Raw genomic sequence first — 19,694 nt, 5'->3', positions numbered from 1 at the left:
CTGCAATCTCAGGAGGACATGTAAGCCAAAACACAAGGATGAGATGCTCTCTCTTTATCAGAAAATTTCAACTTTTCTGTAGCTGATAGGACACACACATAAAATAGGCATTTCCTTATACTGTGGAAATTACATTTCCATTTGTGAACAGACAACCTGGAAAAAAGTGTTACAAGTAACTGCCTTCTCACTTGTGTTAGAAACCCTTGACAGTTTCTATAAAAGAATCAAGAGAATTAAGTATTTTTCTACTGTCTTTAGATTTATCATAGGTAAAAGCCTTGACAGCTATCATCATAAAACCATGACTTCTTCTCTAAATTGTAAGGATGGCTACCTCAAAGGATCAAATCCTTAGGATAAAATCAAGAATGATTACAGAAATTGAAATTAAAAAACCACAACCACAGTTTTTTGTCAACATGTAATGCCCTGGGTTTATTTTGTGAGAGTTCTGTCACAATTTTTCCAGGTGGGATTAAAAACCTTAAGGATAATGTATGCCATCGGAGTGGGCATTCAGACTTCGGTACTGACAAAGCACTAATAGTAGTCTGTTAAGTACCATTCTCTTCACAGAAGAGAAGTCAAATATTTCCAAAGGAAGGCACCCGATAGTTGTGGTTCTGGCCTTGCAGCCTTCTGGAGAATCTTAAAAGGAAAAAAGCTGGCTGTTTTAGAAACTGGAATGATGATACACGTACAGCAATTACTGCATTCTTCTCCCTTATATCCTTTTTCTTAAGAACAAGTAAAGAATGAAGTCTTAAAAACAGTAATACAATAAAAAAATACAATGTCTTCAAAAAGGGCAAGACAACATAAAACTCCAGTTGTAAGGACTCCATTTGCATACTAACACTTTTTGGTGTGCAGGGAAATGGGACTAACGAGGGGAGCAGCAACATAACCTTAGTGCTTTAAGTACCAGAAACTGCCCACATGCCTGCGGACAAGCTAGGATGGGAGAATTCAGACTTCATTATTAGCTTGTTACTTATCTCACGATACTCAAACAGGAAGATCCCCATTAATACATTCCCCATTTTTAAACTGATGCCTTTTTAAAAAAATTCTGTATGTATGTCACCATTTTTCACATGATACACAGAAAACTCAGGGACCCAGAGGGGAACCAAGTTATGTTATACCATTTACAAAATACCAAGGAGTCCACAGCTACCTAACACATTTACTACAGCACAGGAACCAATGAAGGTACAGTGTACAAAAAACTGTAAACACGGCACAATAAATAGATAAAACAGCAGGTTCCGCACCATGCACATGATGTGATGACACTTTTTCATCTCTATACAATCTCACATCTCACACTCTTACTTTGTTGCAGTTTGTTTCCCTCCCTCCCCCCACCCCAAGTGCAAAGCATCACAAATGAACAGTTTTGTATTCAAGTAACATATATACAAGGGTATTACAAATATGCAGTACTGTACAGATAATTGCTGTATTGTTAATTTACAGATGTTGATTCTTTCCTATTAACAGTAAGAAAAGGAAAACCAAAGCATGAGAGATGTGCATTGCTGTCAAGTCCCCACAGCTGCCATGGAAACGCAATGTGCGGCATTCCATCATCCCTTGCATTCAAAATGCTACTGATGCATAGCACCTAAACAAGTTCCCAAGGCTGCAGTCCCACTCCTACGGAAACTACGTCACCTCCATTGCTACTGTATTGTCCGCTATATTGTTCAGTGCTGGCTTCTCCGTTTCATGGTTTTCCCTGTTGAAATAACAATAAAACAATTAACAAGACTGGAAAAAGACAGCAAAAACTCTTCCACAAACAACTGCCCTACACTACTGGAGAGCTGTTCAAATGCAGTAAAGTTTTACACCAGAACACAAAAAGGCTTAGACAAGAACTCTCATTTCCCTATTTGCTGTGCACTTAATTCCCAGCAATGATGACTGTGAACATTTGCTGTGCTGTAAAACCTACCCATAAACCACCATGTCATGCAGGAAACCAAAAAAGGTCTAAGGATCAAAAGATTCAATGAAGTAATAAAAGACATGCAATAAAAAAAGTTCCCAATGAAGTCACAAGTTACAAAATCTCAAATTATCTAAGGAAACACTGAACTGTGTTTAAGACGTTTGTTTAACCTCTTTAAATTCATCTTTGAGCCAAATATCCTAAATCAATGGCACTTAAAACTAGAAATTAAAACCAGAAATTTAGAAATGAAAATGCTTCTTTATAGCTAAAGAATGGGACACTTTTCTCAAATTTTGAAATACAAAAAATTTAATACATCATCGGAAGTTTTCTGCAGTATTCAAATCACAGGAACACCTTTGAGCATAGCTGGACCAGTTCTATCCTATGCTCATTCCTGGCAGGCTTACTTTTAAAGGACAGACTTATATTTAACTTTAGAGTAGTTCAGCCTTCACACAGAACATATGAATCAACAGCTCAACTCAACAGTGGAGATTTTTATTTGCCACAGTACTGTAATATCATAAATTTCTCTTTCGAGGTAAACTTTATTTTTCAGCTGGTGACTAGCAGAACAGCCTGAAAAACTTATCAGTGTAGAAGTCTGCCTATTCTTGGATTCCTCCTCAAGTATCCCTTTTTTACCACCAATACGCACATTAATTTAAAGCCAGATATCTAATACTGGGAAAACATAAGCAGATCTAAAACCCCTACCTTGGTACTGCATCCACAGAGGATGAAGCTGGAACCTTGGGCACCTGACAATTTGTTGCTGCAGCCAGCTTTAAGGCAGATGATGGAACAGCACTTAAAGTCCTAGGTATATGCCGTGCATTGAGCGTGGTAATAGAGTTTACAGTGGCAACTGATGAGGGTACAGTTAATCGAATGTTGTTCCCAATCAGAACCTGAGTTGTTGCAGAATTGGCAGCAGTTACTTGGTGACTCAGTGCACTGTGGGAACTTGAAGTCTGTGTTATACTTGAAGGCTGTAACAAGGCTGAACCTGCTGTTGATGATGAACTTGTATGGACAAGTGCTGTAGGTGTAGTACTACTGAGGTGTAAGCCCTTGTACACTCCTGCAACAGAAAAATAAATTGGTAAGGTCATTTTTCAGAAAACACTCAAGTCCAAACAGATATATCTTCACTGCAAAAATCAAGATGCAATCAAATTCTGTCAAACAGTTGCATACCTGAGGCCTGAAGAATGCCATTCACCCCAATTCCAAGCACCACATCATCCTTCATTTTGAATCCCATCAGCTGTTCTGATGTAACCAAAGCTGAAGCAGCAAATTGAGCACTAACAGAATCCAGTGTCTTGGAAACAAAACCCTAAAAATAACAATGGTGGCAAATATATGTGATTAGTGCTTCCAAACTGTCAGTACTCTCCCCATTTTAAAGCTACACAAAACCTAGTAAAACAAACATCAATACATCACAACTGTGGACCAGTCATTCTCTCAGAACAAATCATCAGCATTTGGTAAAGCTAGTTAAAATCTCAACTGTGATTTTTTGGTTTACCATGCACTTTTAGCTCTGTTAGAACAGCCAAGACGATATTCCCCACAACTATTTAAACACAAAGAAGTTGACTTCTGAAGTTGTGTAACAACACTGTTTCACAGATCAACCTGTTCTCATGAAACTTCAAACCCAATTCAGAGACTTGGAGGTTCAGATTACAAACGAATTCTGAACCTTCTAACGTGTCCATCACCACTGTGATCTCCCTACACATTTATGAGTATTAGATACTTTCACAGCTGTATGGAGGATATGTATGAGTTAACTTTAATTGACTAAAATTCTGCTCTGAAAATCCCCCAATGATAAGAGGATAATGACATGGCTGGAGATTTCTGCAATTCATATTTCTAAGGCTTTGAAATTAATTGACTGACCCTTTTTTTTTTTTGTTAAGAGGGAGCAGAGGCAACGCCTGCCACACTCACCTGCAGTGTCCCTTCTAAACACTTTACAGAATGGCTATGATGTAGATTCAGGCGAAAGCCACTTTCCTGTTGGTTAGTTTCAAGGTTCTATGGCAACAGTTGACAATTAGAGATGAACCCTGGTGGGAAACAATGAGGGATAAATCATAGCACAGACAAATCCCTCACCTGTGATGTGTTGGCAGAGGAATTACTATTTGCTTGCTGTTGATGAATTTGTGCAAGCTGCTGTTTCTGCATTAGTGCCAGTTGCTGTTGATGTTGCTGGTATTGTTCGGCTGTAAATGCTGAACAAAATATAAAACAAGAAAATACTATATCAAAATATGTAGGAATTGTGTATATAAATGCATTTACTTTATAAACCTAACCTCCCCCCCCCGAAAATTACTAGAGAAGTTCCTAAGAGCCTTAATACAACTTTACATCAAAAGATCTGACATTCTCCTAGAAATTTTTGTCCAAATGACACCACCTCTTTTTGTTTGTTTAGTATACAGGCTTTAACTGAATTCAACTCAAGATACTAGAAGATGGGGACAAAGAAACCAAAATCAACCCCACCAAAAACACTTTAAAAACAGATTTAAAAGAATGATTAGGTAGAAATGGCATCACTGTTTTTACCTTGTGAAACTACAGTATCTGCATTATTAGTGAAATAGGTTCATATGCCAAACTCTGCAATGGCAATGGACCCCTCATTGACAGCATTCAGAAGGCAGGAAGGGCCTACAACTAAGATTTATGTTTCAATTGAAAACATTAAGTTGGGCACGCTCACAAACTGTGCAGGCTATTGCTGTACAGTACCTTTTTTGTTTGTAACTACAAATGTACAAGTAACTCCATCAATAGCAAATTTCACAGAACTGTATCCTTCTCTCAAACATCTTTGAAAGGTGACTCAGCAGTCAGTGCATCGCAAGTCAGGCAGAATTTTATCCATTTAACCCACAGGTATAAAACTGATGAAGCATTATTTGTACAGATTGACAATGGGATGCCCAATGGTGCAGCAGAATCACTATTTGATTGACTAACTTCAGTGCAAGCATTTTTTGTTTTAGTTTACGTTTCCAAAACAAAATGAAGTCTCAGTTTTCAATTTACGAACTGAATCAAGATTAGAGTGTGAATGTCCTTGCAAAGGATACATCTTTCAGATTTTACTTCAACTTTATATTGAGATTGTACAAGTGTTCCCAAATATGTGCTGTAAATAGTACTCTTACTTCAAGTATGCACTGGAAGTCACACTTTTGGGAAAGTTCACTACTGCTTGGCAACAAATCACTACCACACTTAAATCCTGTTCACAAAGCGAATTTTTTAAGAATCTTTTGTTAATCTACTCCTTCAGGCCTGCTTGCCTGAAGAAAACACATTTGCATCAAAACCATAATAATATCCTGCTTCTGGATAGAACAGGATTCTGAAGACCAATGTATAAACTTGAATAACAAGTCAGTATAAATGACTGCAATATTTGGAAACGTCAGAGCAAACACTGCTGAGCATGCATTTTCCTGGTGTATTTGTCTTTTTTTGGTGTTCAAATATTGTTCAAACTACTTCTAGTACGTATTAGAAATTGCACTGAAATTATTACCAGCGCTTTCCTATTTGAACACTTGAAGCTATAAACTTTTACTCAGCTGTTACTTTCTTCATAAGTAACATCTTTGAGCAAGTAAGGATGTAGCACTTATTCATAATGCCACAAGCAACAAATTACTTCCAAATATTTCTACAGTTAAGTATCACTGCAAGATCTAAAAATTATTCCTAGGGGAATAGCTTAAAACTAGTAACCTCACTCATAACCTCACTTACTGAAAAAACCCAAACCAAACAAATTACAATTCATTCACCAAATACTCGAGGAGATGACTGTTTATATAAGAAATAAAATTTACAACTCCTTTAGATTTTTTTTAAGCTGACATCCAACACAAGTTAGAGCAAGAAAGCTTTAGCACACAAAGATTAACAGGTAGAAAGCTGAGCAGCAGTAACAGAGGGAGGAAAACAGATATACTGTTCTGGTACTGAGAGATACATAATTTTTTTTTTTAAACGCTAAAATTTAGGATCAATATACATTTAGCCAACATAGTGCCAATGATACTGAAGGTTCCATTTATTTACTTATAATATGATTTATCTCAGTGTCCTGTTGTCCCTTCCAACCCAGAGGATTCTATAAGCAAGGTATTTTATTCTACAGTATAGCAATGTAAATGTATTGCTTCTTAACAGATTGCTTAAGTGGTGTAAATAAAGACAACACACAGAATGACAAAGAAGAAAAGGCAAAAAAGGCTATGTTGTACCATCTTTGACTACGATTAAAACTTCCACCATCATAATCACCTTATTTGTGCCTATTTAAGTGAAATTAGTAGTTCATTTCAGATTTCAAGTCCTAAGTATATTTAAGATTCTAGCTACAAAACAGCTGAGGCAAACGCAGCAGGTAAACCTATGTTGGCTTAACCACCTCCAAAATACTGCTTTCTTTTGCAACAGCAGCAAATGAAGCTTATGGAAATGAGCTGTGTTTGTTTAGGAAAGCCTATGCTAAATAATGGCTGAAAGTGCTCTCTCTTCTTTCCAGAAGTGACATTTAGAAAAGCTGTATTTTTGAAATTGTTCATCAGTTCATTTCTTTTTAAGCAGCTTGGGACCCTTGGAGCTGTATGCTTCTCATCACTCTGGAAAGTTGTAGAGCTGTCAAAGGAAACAAGTGACAGAACCCCACTACCACCATTACTCTCATCTATATTCCAATTGCTCCTCCTCCACTTTTAAAAGTACTACCTGGACAATACACTCAAGAACAACTAATTTCAGGTTTTTTCAGTTTAGGTTAAACACTCAGCAATGTTTTTGCTGCTTCCCTTATTAAAAGCCTAAGAAACATTTCAAAATACTATTTACAACACTATCAGGGGTTTACTGTGAAATTCTGAATCAGTTGCATCCAGGTTAGAAAGGCAATACTGCTCAGAAAGGGCTGCTGCAAGCTACAGCCTCCTAAAATAATCTGATTGATATTCCTTTTCCATTCCATAGATAGAGATGCTAATGTCCCAGAACAGGCTATAGATTGCTATTACATGAGCTAGGTCTTCCCTCTCCATGCTAAAGAACTACCTTCACTACCTTGAAGGTTTTAATGAGAACATTACTACTACTGTGAACTATCCAAACCAAACTTTCTTCTGAAGACATGCAAACTAGGGCAGCATTATTTTATTCCTCTTCAGCTAAATGCCATCGTGTATTTTGTAAACACTACCAGTGGGTTTCTTCCCTTCCTGCTCTCAGACTAAAGTCTACACTACGTTTCAGTTGAAAAAAGAAGCATATTGATTGTGAGATATAAGTTGCTTCTGAAAACTGCCATTCCTAAACATGTAACACCTCATTTGTGTGTACTTTACATGAAAGTACTTTCACCTATTTAACCTTAAATATTAATTTCCCGTGGCACCCAACTGTGACTGGAATTGGGGAAATCACATATATGCTCAGCACAGTGAAGTCACAAGTGTACTGACTGCCTCTACATCTGCAGACACAATCCTGAGCTTCTTGAAGAACAAATCTAAGTTCAGCTGTCTTTTTCTTAAAGAATTAATTCAAACAGAATGTGTTGCTCCATAAAAACGTAGCTGCTATTAATGTGTTATTGTGGCTTGCAGAGAGTACCTTCTGCTTGCCTGCCATGTAGCATTCATGCAACTGGATGGGTGCCAAACTCAGCATCTTGCTAACATCAGTTCATCTAAAAAAGAACAAACCACTGAATGTCCCTAAAAACCTTCTTTCAAATATTTCATCCTTTCTTCTCATTTTTGTTATGAAAAAGAGAAAGGACACAGCTGAAAACCTTTCATGTATGTCAAAGAAAAATGGTACATGTAGAAGAAATAGCAAAAATGAATGTCATTCTCTTTTTGTCATACACTGCTCTTTATCTGCCTGGAAAAAATGAGCAGGCAAGCAGCACGCCCAGACCTTTTCTTAACACTTAAATCAGTAACCACATTTCTGGTAACGCTGCTACACAATACTACACAAAGTTACAGATTGCTGACATTACTGGAGATCTTCAAGGCTTTAAGTAACATTAGTAAAGCAACAGAAAGCCAAACAACAGTCTGACGTTTAAAAAAGGGACAAAACGTAACACTCAACGGTTAAAATGACACGAGATTTTAAGACAGGACCTTGCTTCAGCAGCCCAAACAAGGATGCAGTGCTTACAGACTTTTCTCAGCATGCTCAGACCTCAGCGGTCACAGTTCCATCACACAGTAATGACTATTTCATAGTACAGGATTTACCAAATTAAACAATGACAAAACACCCAGTTTCATTCACTACACAGAATCACTACCCTTTACAGTGATGGGTAAAGGGGGAAATCTCAACTACCACTACTAATACACAATAAGCAAGAATATTACCATTTCAGAATATCTCAACTGTCTTTCACAGCTAACAGCTGTATCTTGCCACAAAACATCAACATACTTTCCAAGACACTTTCAACAATTTATGCAAGTCACTTGACTCTTAAGTTAATCTAGCCCAACTCCTTTTCTAACCTTAGACATGAGGAACACGAGGAACCTTTAAGCACAACTTTGCCTGAAGTTATTCACATCTCAAGATGGTTATCAGAAGATGGGCAGCTCTTTACCAAGACTTGACTATACAAAAGCTTCTTGTATTTTTGCAGCACTTGTATCACGTGGTAACATTTCAGTTGAGACAACCTTCAGATTTGAAGTCAGTACATGAAGTTATGCTGTTATCCTGTTCGTTTAACAGCTTGGGACAACACACACACACACAAATACTCTGCAACTGTATTCGTGCTATACTTTGGCAGCAAGGAAATGTTTTCTGGCTTACAGACTGCAAAAAGGAATGGAAGATAGAAGAAAAAACTTCAGGAGTTTTCAGCTATGAGTACAGGGAACGAAACCCTGTGTATTACTGACACTGACTGACAGGATAAATGATTGCTCAGTATTCTTCTTAGTGACAACTACAAATCTTGTTTTATTAAAAACGGAGCTATTGCACACTGCACTATGAATGTGTTTTCCTATAATCACTTATATGAGTATTTGTACTCTTTGGGATAATTACATACCTATTTTTTTCAAATTAAGCCATTGATTATCATTTTTCAACTGCATGATTCTGTTTACATGACCATTTACATTACCAAATGCTATGGGATGGTGATATTCAACAGGTATTGCTTTTTGGAGCACAGAGCAGCAATGATACTGTCGATGGACTTTTCAGAGACCCATAGTTTGCAGCAGTTTTATACTGCAATATAAATATTCTAACAGTGCTCACTGATTGCACCCCAGAATTTAACATGTACTAGCCTTACAATGCTGTAGCTTACATTCAGCTTCCCTGAAAAATCAAGTCCTTCCCAGCAGTGGCCAAAACCAGTGACAAGTGAGTGTGTGTGGAGTGGCTGGCAGCAGTCTGTATCGTACAAAGACCCATCTGTTCATAAACAGCCACAGCTTCCCCTCCTGACTATTGCTGCAAGTTTTACTGTGAGACACTCACTTGTTACTCTTCTTCCCTCAAGCAGGAAAATAGGCTTTTTAAAAGTTGACCACAATAACCTGTTTCCTAAAAAAAAACTCAGGGAGCATATGCAGAAAATCCATGTGTAAGCTCCTGGTCCCTCTACTGGCATTCCTTTCCATTTCCAGAATGGAAGATGCTCACTAGATCTGCCAGGCAAACTGAGCACGCTTTGTGGAGTAAACACAATGACCTAGGTAAGTACACTTTTTCTCTAATAAAGTTTTAAAAACTTTTAATACTGAAAGACTCAAACAGCATAATTAAACCTTTTGATAATGGTTTCAGTCCTGTTAACCATCTTAGGAATTAGATACTTAAATTACAGTAGGTTAAAAGCTGTTCTATAACAAGTTAAGTATGTTCGCAAGAGTAGAAATGATATTTCAGTGGGAAAACTGAAACATTAAGACTACATTAGGTCCAAAGAACTTCTCTAATCCATTTATGGAGTACTAGACTCTGTGATCCTTTCAGTGGAGGTGATAAAAACTAAAAAGGCAGTTTTGATCAGGTAATAGAAGAAAGTTCGCTTCACTAAAGCTTCCAAACTTGTTCAAAAATTCAATAAGCTTCAGGACTGTTGAAGTGCGTGGAAAGATTGTCTGTCATGTTACAATGTCTTCTTAAGGGAAATATATTAGAGCATCACATCCCTGCTGTAGTTAGTAGTTACTAATGCCAAAGTGCATGCAAAGCAAACGTCAATCTCAGTGCTAAATCCAGAACACCACATTTATAACATCTCTCATAAGATAGAGATTTATCTGGCTTACACTGCCTGGTTAAAGATTTTCTACTATATAGCAAGTTCTCACCAGTGAATTCAGAAGATTGGGGAGACTTAGAGCCATCAGTGTGATTTAGTATTTCATGCACCAGGCCCAAAGATGTTTCACTTTCTGAAAAGAAGTTCAAGATTGGTTTTACTTAAACATGGTATTATTACATACTATGAGAACACGCATCATTATACCCTTGATTATTATTACAATAGCTTTTTATTTCAGCACAACAGAACTTAAGTGTGAAACTCCTAACATAAGAACTATAGAGATTATAAACTAAATAGATATAAGGTCTATAGATGCACTCCCTACTTGATAGCAGAAGACAGACAAAAAATAATTAATAAGGATTTTTTGCTGGCCATTGAATGAAAGCTAGAAAACCTCCTATGCACTTTTATTTGTCTGCCCATTATTCTAAAAATGAGTTTCCACCAAAATGTCACATGGCAGTTAGGGCACACACAGTTTACTGTGCAGCTACAAATGCGACAGTCCTTGCATGGGATGCAAAGTGTAACAGTTCCACAAGCCCAGAAATCCTCCACTTTGGAGCAAAGTTTTACTCCAACTGAATTGAAACTGAATGAGAAAAATCTAGGAAGACTAAGAAGTCTTGAATTCTCTTCAAGTATTCAGGTGTTTTAAAAAGTACCGACTTCTCCCATCCACAGTCATTTCCCAGACTAAAGAAGCTTTTCCTTTTAGTATTTCCTCCTTCAACTAAGTTTAGGATGAGCTATAAACATCTGTTGCTCTCTAGGCCATTGCTTTTCAACTAGGATCTCAACAGCTCAGCCACAGATAGGCCAAGACTATTAAATTCCAATGCTAGGAAGTGGCCATTACAAATTTCAGTACTTCTCATCACCAAGTTTATCCTGTAATATCAAAGAAGCATTTCAAAAAAGCAAAAACAGCAAAACAGAGTAGTGTTGAGAATATTACAGATAGAAGCATTAAAAAAAAATAAAAAATTTAAGCACAGCCAGTGATGGCATGAAAGCCATGGACAAATCCTTCTACATTGCTACAAGGAATTGCCACAAGGATTAAGGAACTTCCTCCTGTTGGTTTCCAGGAAAAGGTTGTCTAAAATCTGGCGTCAGGTATAACACCTTAATAACAACATGAAAAAACAGTACAGAATCACAGAGTGGTTTGGGCTGGAAGGGACCTTAAAGATCACCTAGTTCCAAACCTCGTGCCATGGGGAAGGGCACCTTCCCCTAGAGCAGGTTCAAAGCCCCATCCAGCCTGGCCTTGAACATTTCCAGGGATGGGGCTTCCACAACTTCTCTGGGCAACATGTGCCAGTACCACACCATCCTCACAGTAAAAAATTTCTTCCTAATTTCTTCCAAAGAATTTCTTTTCATCTAAACCTATTCTGTTTTAATCAATTCCCCCCTGTCCTGTCACTACATGCCCTCTCCATCTTGTAGGCTCCTTTCAGATACTGGAAGATCCCAACTAGGTTACCCCAAAGCCATCTCTTTTCCAGGCTGAACAAGTACTGATCCATCAACCAACATTACATATTTGGGAAACGGAAGCACAGCTCACTACCCTGGCTAGATTCTTAAGCATGCAAAATTGCTTTTAAAAAGCAGATTAAGAGGTCCAAAAAAAAGCACGTGCAAGTTTACTGGGGAAAATGTTATTTCTATTGAATTCCCACAGTAGAAGTTACTGAACATCAATGCACAATTTGCATCACATCACCTAAATGTCTCGTTTACAAGAACATGCAAGGCATTTGATTATATTCTGGATACCCACAGCTTTTCATATAATGTCTACAATCCCAAACACAAAACTTAACAATTTTCAGTAAGGCTTCTTCTCAAAGAGTGATTTCTCAGCTCAGTTGAGCAGGCTACAGTTAACTGCAAGCCTCTTTAGCCCTGCCAGCTTTTACATACTGTTTTCAAAGTGAACCAGCTGCTGGGCAATGAAGGCAGAAAGGGACAGAATACAAGACTGTTACCTGCTCTTAGTAGAGCCTGGGAATCAGTGCTCTAATATCTCACTAGTGATAGGTATCTCTGCTCTGCTTCCTAAACACAAGGATGAAATGGAATGACACATGTGTGCAGCTTTAAGTGTCTCTAATTTTTGTTTACAAGATCTAAGCATTCGAAGACGTGAGTGCAACATATTTAATAGAAAGCCTCCAGAAGAGAGCACAGTCTTTAAGGTGATGCAGGTCAAAGACTGCTACTGCTTGGCAGAATCAAATCCATCAACAAGTGACACAAACACTCCATCTCCATCTCCAAAGATTGTGACTGAGAAACCTGACATTGCCAGCAATACAGAATCCTTTACTAAAGTAATTCCGCTGCTGAACAAGTTAGTTCTCCACAAAAATAATGCTTTAATGTTCTTCCTTCCTTTTTAGTGGTGTTCTGAATAACATGTGTTAAGACCTTTAATCAGCTCTTCTTGCAAGAGGGCAAAGGATACGTTTTCACAATCCTTCAGTAAGAATAGAAGGAACCACCCTCTACACAACTGATGCTACTTGGCCACTCGCTCCTGCTGCCAAAGTCCAGTCTACAGCACACCACAAGCGTTCAGGTAACTTGTAAGGGATTTTAAGACACTCCTTCTCTATTTACTAACAAAATCTCAATGCAACAACTTCCCACAGATCTTCAATATTGAGCACTCAAAGTTAGAATCAGAATAAACTGCATTTCTTCAGGATCAAAGGCACTTCAAATTATTTATAAAATGCACAGCTCTGGGGAAACCTTACTCTGATTTTCAGGATGAAAATCAATGCTCCCTGCAGCCAGAGAATGGTATGTTACAGCACAGCTTTTGTAACATATCCTCTCATTAACAGAAGACCTGAGATACCATGTCAACTTCATGGCCCTGCTGGCCATATATAACAGACCCAAGAAAAACATTTTCCACAATAGTTGTTCCATGTTAGCAGCATGTCTGCATCATGGAAAAGAGAAAACGCTCAAGACTTTCTTAGCAGGGAAACAAAAAAAGCCCCATGTGATGGCACACAAACATGGCAACATGACCACCTCTGCTGGTCACTACAGAATCCCAGGATGAACATCTTGAAAGTAAGCAATACCGTTTGACCACAACTCACAGTAACAGTGAAAGGGTAACATGACTTTAAAAATATAAATGTATTATTAAGTATTTTCTGACAAAAGACCAATTGCCACTTCAAAAACCTAAAAGGCAAAGAGAAACAAACCTAAAATATCTACACCCACAACAAACTCCCACTCTAAAAACAACTAAGAAAAAAGAACAGGGAAACCCTACAGGGTTATTAAGCTGTTGTAATAGTTACTACTACAAAAACGTCAGTACATCTGTTAGACACCTGAGGTTCTTTACAGTATTTGCTACAGAAAGAACAAAGACAGAACTCAGCAGCTGCAGCCCCCACTGACAGGCACCTTTGAAGAAGTCAGACTCACACATGAGACATGCGAACACCCCTGTGATCTGTACAGACAATGTATCTCACAGAATCCTTTTAGAAAATGGGAAAAAACCTCACTAAAACCACACTGGAACCAAGATGGAGCAGACTGTGCTCCTTACAAACACCCACACCTGAACAGGTGATCAGCACTACACACAGAGTCATACACACTCCAATGCCATAAGACTCACAATTAAGATTATACATAATTATATGCATACAATCTGGTTATGTTAATAACAAATGACTATCCAAAAACTCTGGTAACCAATTTAAAGTGTATCTATGAATTCAGACACCTGTATCTTTTTATTGAACATTTAATTTCTGTATCACATCCCAGCAAAATTATGAAACTAAACCCCACATTAGTATTTTGAAAAGCTTGGAATACTTAAATATTTTTTACAGATACTAAATCATCTCCACAGAATTCCAAGCACAAATGAATGTAATATACCAGGTACTTACACTGGTATGTATTACTTTCCCACAGGCTTCAATATAGAACCATACAATTAAAACCTTCTATGGAACTCATCAACATAAATAATTGCACTATTTTCCTAAATTACGTAGATAAATATCCTTACCATGTATTTCAGGGAAAACACACTTTAGAAGGATGTGCATGTGTTTATTTATACAGACACATACACAGACATGAGCTTTAAACTCAATCAGCCAATTATTCAATTTCTACATGATTTTCAAATGTAAAGCACTGCCCTCTAATACTTTGCAGTGTGTTTACAGTCTATCCAACACACAGTTTTGTTTTCAAACTCATCTGGCTACCATTTCTCAGAGTTCAGCCTGGCCACCAGGCAGAGAATGCCCTCATTCAGTTCTGGGCTTGGTTTACTGATCTGAACCAGTGAAAAAGCAGAATTTAAACACCAAAAGCCACACTAAGATCACAAACCAGAAGAACCATCAGTTTCATCCCTAGTACATTTCCCGCAAGAACCATGAAAAAAGAAGAGGGCATGGGGGCAAGGACCTACTCTAGGACAGTACAAAGAGGAAGCATGAAATAAAGCAGCAAACAAAGCTGCTCACTAACTCTACAAATGCAAGGAGGAAGAATTTTCAGAAAAAAACTCGAAACATGATACAGGAGGGAAGGCACATAATACAGTGGCAAACAGAAGATTAAAGTTATCTGATACCAGCATAACAGTCTTTAAAGCAAATCACCAAAACAACCCACAACTTGCTTAGTTTATTAGGTATATGCATCTCTGCTCACCACTCTCCTACATTATCCAGGTTTTCTGATTGATTTCCAAAGCCATAATTCAAAATGGCAAGGAAGATATGATTCTAGAGACTCCTTACAAAACCTTGGTGAACATTTTAAGTTCTTTTTTCTATAAAAAATTATGCTACTTTAACCTATAAAAAGATGACATTTACAGTAAATGACTCATGAATTTTGATGAGTTGGTAAGTTTCATTTCAACCATGTAAATACCAGTCTTCCAGTGAGAAGCAAGAGTGATGCTATCCAATAGTGTTCCAATTAAAAACCACTACCACATCACATTTTTTCAGTCAGATCCTCAAATCTGTAATTAGGTTCTATAAGATGTAATCTGCCACTTGCTGACAAGATGCAGAGGTGATTAGTCCAAGAGTTTTGCTAAGCACAAGCAGATGCATCAGTGAGGATGGGCTGGTTGCTTCTTGTCTGGGAAATGGCATTTAAGTTCATTTAAGTTCCAATAAGAATTCATGGCATGCTGGGATTTTAAATGCAAACATTTTACCTAAACATTTCCCATCACTGCCACACTTTGTACTAGAAAAAATTGGTACATAATATTTATATCAACATTTCAATTAATGTATTTTTAATTTCAAAAAATCCAAATATTCAGTCAACTTAAACCCTACACAATACTGTTTTTTCAACTTTTATATTTTTGAAATTGTAATTACATACCACTGTAGCATTTGTATAAATCTCAGATGCAGTACACTACTCTTAGCAATAAATGCAAGTAAATTCAATGTAGCAAAAAAAAAAAAAAAAAGATACACTTGAAGATGGGCTGTTGCCATCAAAACAGACCACAATGTAAAGTATGGGTGACCTAAAGATATTCTGGATTTTCTGACGTAACTTCAAAATTTCTAGAAGCAAGTTTGTTAAAGTAAACATACCAATATGTGCTGAACCACTGCTACTTTTACTTTGTATAGAGGTACTGCATGTCTGGGTCCCGGGTTGTGCTGTGCCTGTTCGATTTAAACCCCTGTACAATTTCCTACAGGAGAGTTCATCATTGTCACTGTCATGTAGGGATGGTGTCCGAGGCCTAAAATGCCGCCATCTACATGATTTGATATTGACTAGTATCTGACTGAGGTCTTTTGAGAAAGATTTGTCCGAGGTATTTGTTTCTGAGGTATTGGCAAATTGACTGATTGAAGAGTGTTGCGATGAGGAAAACCTTTCCAAGTCCAGATGATGAAATGCATTATCGTAGTCCGAATGCGCTCTGTCTAGTAGCACCCTAAAACCAGGAGAACAAAGCACAATTAAACACCAGCAAGAGAATACCAAGAGAGTCAGTTTGACAGGTGCGCTTGTGGACGGCAAAGGGATAAAAAAAGTTACACAAAAGTGTTCTAGAACAAGCCAACACACACATACACACTCCAATGACATGATGCACGACCATCTATTATTTCTCAGTAAGCAGTACACTTAAATATATTCTAGGTTCCACTGTCTGAAGTAGAGCTGAGGTACAATGTCATATATTAAGACACTTCAGCAACACAGAATTAAAACAAAACAAAAAGACCAAGAGAATAACACTGCTTAAGTAAAAAGTGATTCATATGTCCTCCTAAAGTAATTTCATTTTCAAAGCCTTACTCCCATATATACTGACTATACCTACAACCATTCCAAAGCAGTAGGGATGCCACACATTAACTTCCAAATCCCCTTGCAAAAATCCCAGTAAGAGCCATCAGATCTAGTTCTCACTAAGCAAGATGGCTTACTAATATGTGAAGAGGAGCTAATCATAAATTTGAAAGGCAAGTCACATCCTTACTTTTAATAAAAATACTAATGTACTGTTTTCTTAAACACATCACATACGTATACACCAAACATTTATAAACTGTTCTCAGTAAAGATTCTTAGAATAAAATGCCTGAAATAAGTAATTTGATATTTTTCACTATGTTTTGAAATTTAAGTTATTGTAATTTCTAAGCATCTCTCTCAAAATCACCAAATATTGTCTAAACTCTGAAAAGTATTTTTTGCAAAATACAATTTTTGCTATTTTGAAATGCTACTATTTGAGGATAACTATGCAAATAATTTAAAAACAAACCAACCACAACTGAAGATATACATGCATCTTCATGTCAAAAAATGGGAATGCAAGCAATAAAACCCCCCTAGAACAATTTAAGAAAACATTACTAAAACAGCTTCCACTAGCACAAAACAAAACTGGAGACATTAGCCAGCTAATCTTCCTGTGATGTCTCCATTTTATTATTTTTTGGTTTTCGGGTTTTTTTAGACTTTGTTCTTCTTTGCATCTTACTGGTTTATTTTTAAAAACCAGCAACAATTACACAGCACTTACCTTCCACCACGGCCAACCCGTCTTCGTGCAAACCCAATACACCTCTGGGGTACAGTGAGGGTGGTTAAGCAGTATCTGTAACGCACATCTCCTAATCTTCCCTCCTTAGGGCTACTCCACGGCCAGTTGCCAGGTTGGTCTAAATGAGGCTTAAAATAATTTTAAGCAATTAAACACAAGATGTTTGCACACAACGACACTCTGTCTTACAATGCACAAGGAAATCCTACTTACAGCATAGTACTGACAGCCTGCTTTCCTACGGAAGGCAAAAGGACCATCGGGATCATTTTCTTCCTCAGCCTCCGAAGAACCAGACAAAACCTTCAAAGAGGAGATGAGGAGAGAGTGGTGTATGAGGAGATGTATTAGAAAACTCCTGAGTTTTACTTCTGCTCTTTCCCAAAGAGCAGCACAGAACACTAGAGGTCATACCTGGGAAAGGGGTTCGTCATCTGAGCTTGGAAAATCATACTGATTCAAATCTTTAGCATTAAAGACTGGCAGTGCAGCAGGACTTGTCTGTTGAGGAGCAGCAGCAGACGAAGGTAAGACTTTTGGCTTCTTCTCGTACTTTCTTTTGGGTCTAATAACATCAGGTTTATCTTGCTGCAAGAAAAATAAAAGCAGTGTAAAATTACCCGCAGAAGAAAATTACATTAAAACAGGAATTTAGGTAAACTCCCGTGTAAGCAAACTTAAGACATGAACGCATCTCTCTACCATGCTCACAGTAAAACATGAAGTCATTTCAGAGTGTCTGTATTTCATTTCCAGTAACTGAAACATTGAACAGACAACACAGAATCAACCAGTGTTTGCTCAATCTGTGCTAGGTAACTCACTAGCAGTTAAGGTAACAATACTACTTTGGAGAAGGAGACCAAAATATATATCATGATCTCCACGAGGCACCTTTTTTTATTTCCTAGCATTTTTAATTGACAGCCATTTATGCAGTGTCAGGGTATTACTACGTACCAAGCAATGCTCTGAAGGCAAAAAATAGACTTCTCAAAGATATCTAAAATCTTGCAAAAGTCTAAAAATTAAACATGTTTCCCCATATTATGCAAAATCAAGTTTAAGAGTATTTCCCAAATTTCCAAGCTGTAAGACACTGCACGGATCCAATATTACTGATAAGCAAGTACACACTAGTAATCACAAGGACAATGCTTTACTACCAGTGGAAGAATTCACTGGTTCAAGCCACCTTGTCAAATTCAGAACAGCCTCTGGATATTCCTCAGTTACAAATTGCTTTGGTTTAAAATTCAAATTATACCTCAGCATTTTTCCTGTGTTACCTGACCTATTTAACATGCTCAGTTGTTCGCACTGTAGCTATGGTTTGTATGACACAAAATTAAAGCCTGCAGGGAGAAAAGTACTTGTCAGCTGTCTAAATCAAGATTATTTGATATTTTACTTAAATATGAAACCAAAGATATACAGCAGGGGAAGAATTATCAATGGATCATATTTTAGAAACAAAACAAATCCCAACCCTCCATATTAAATTAACTGTATAGCTTAGAATAATACTTGGCGTTCACATCATTAGTTCTACCTTTGTACAATGTATAATGATAATAAATACAGTTTTGTTCAGGACATCCTAACTTTGTGGACAGTAGTAAGGAAAAATGTTTCCATCGTCCTGAATAAAAAAAATTGCACGTGTCCTTTTATCTGTAGTTTGTCTGTACTTCCTTTATTTCTGTCTTGAGGAATGCTGGTAAAGCTGTTATCCTTGCAACTTCAACAGAATAAAGCCATTTTATTTCACTTGTAGCTTTGCTACCCTATTGCCAGTTCCAAAAAGCTTCCTCCCTCCTCCAATCCTAAAATGGTGTATTTTGTATACTTCACAGCACAAACAGCAACTCTGTTATTGACATTACTTACTTTCACTTTATATTCTTTCAGTTCCATAGCTTCTTGGTGTTTAAAAGAACTGCTGTTAGTCACAGGAATGATGGGAATAGCATAGGTGGGTTTAAGCGGCTGTCGCTGTGCCATGACTTCAGACATGATCTCTCCACTGTAGTCACCCAAATTATACCTGAAATCAGAATAAATTTTATTTGTTGGAATACAATGTCCATCTGGTAAAAATTTGAAAAACAAATTATGCTTGCAACGAGAGGTAAAGGGATACCCAGTACATCAGCAAGGAGCACAAAAAGTATTATTCCAGAGAAGGAGACTAATAACATAGAAAATTCATTGCAATGAAT

The 19,694-nt window shown here is 37.4% G+C and overlaps 1 protein-coding gene across 6 annotated transcripts in view; it reads right to left on the bottom strand.

The window, feature by feature from the left end:
• Nucleotides 1–410: 410 nt before the first annotated feature.
• EPC1 (enhancer of polycomb 1) overlaps nucleotides 411–19,694 on the bottom strand; it is a 64,491-nt gene continuing 45,207 nt past the window's right edge. For 3 of the 6 annotated variants that reach the window (XM_014880378.2, XM_088159721.1, XM_014880372.2), the window contains 11 exons: nucleotides 19,363–19,519; nucleotides 17,887–18,060; nucleotides 17,686–17,775; nucleotides 17,452–17,600; nucleotides 15,998–16,350; nucleotides 10,390–10,473; nucleotides 4,106–4,224; nucleotides 3,938–4,024; nucleotides 3,170–3,311; nucleotides 2,687–3,053; nucleotides 411–1,747 (listed from right to left, as the gene is read on the bottom strand). In XM_014880378.2, coding sequence (XP_014735864.1) covers nucleotides 1,675–1,747; nucleotides 2,687–3,053; nucleotides 3,170–3,311; nucleotides 3,938–4,024; nucleotides 4,106–4,224; nucleotides 10,390–10,473; nucleotides 15,998–16,350; nucleotides 17,452–17,600; nucleotides 17,686–17,775; nucleotides 17,887–18,060; nucleotides 19,363–19,519 — 1,795 coding nt within the window. In that variant the 3' untranslated portion in view covers nucleotides 411–1,674. The remainder of the gene's footprint in view (nucleotides 1,748–2,686; nucleotides 3,054–3,169; nucleotides 3,312–3,937; nucleotides 4,025–4,105; nucleotides 4,225–10,389; nucleotides 10,474–15,997; nucleotides 16,351–17,451; nucleotides 17,601–17,685; nucleotides 17,776–17,886; nucleotides 18,061–19,362; nucleotides 19,520–19,694) is intronic. The other 3 variants (XM_088159707.1, XM_014880375.2, XM_014880377.2) reach the window with 3 other exon arrangements.

The sequence above is a fragment of the Sturnus vulgaris genome, chromosome 1 (assembly GCF_052056855.1).
Source record: "Sturnus vulgaris isolate bStuVul1 chromosome 1, bStuVul1.hap1, whole genome shotgun sequence".
NCBI classification, from domain to species: Eukaryota; Metazoa; Chordata; class Aves; order Passeriformes; family Sturnidae; genus Sturnus; species Sturnus vulgaris.
Note: the sequence above shows the minus strand (reverse complement) of the source record. Positions and strands in the feature narration are given on the sequence as shown.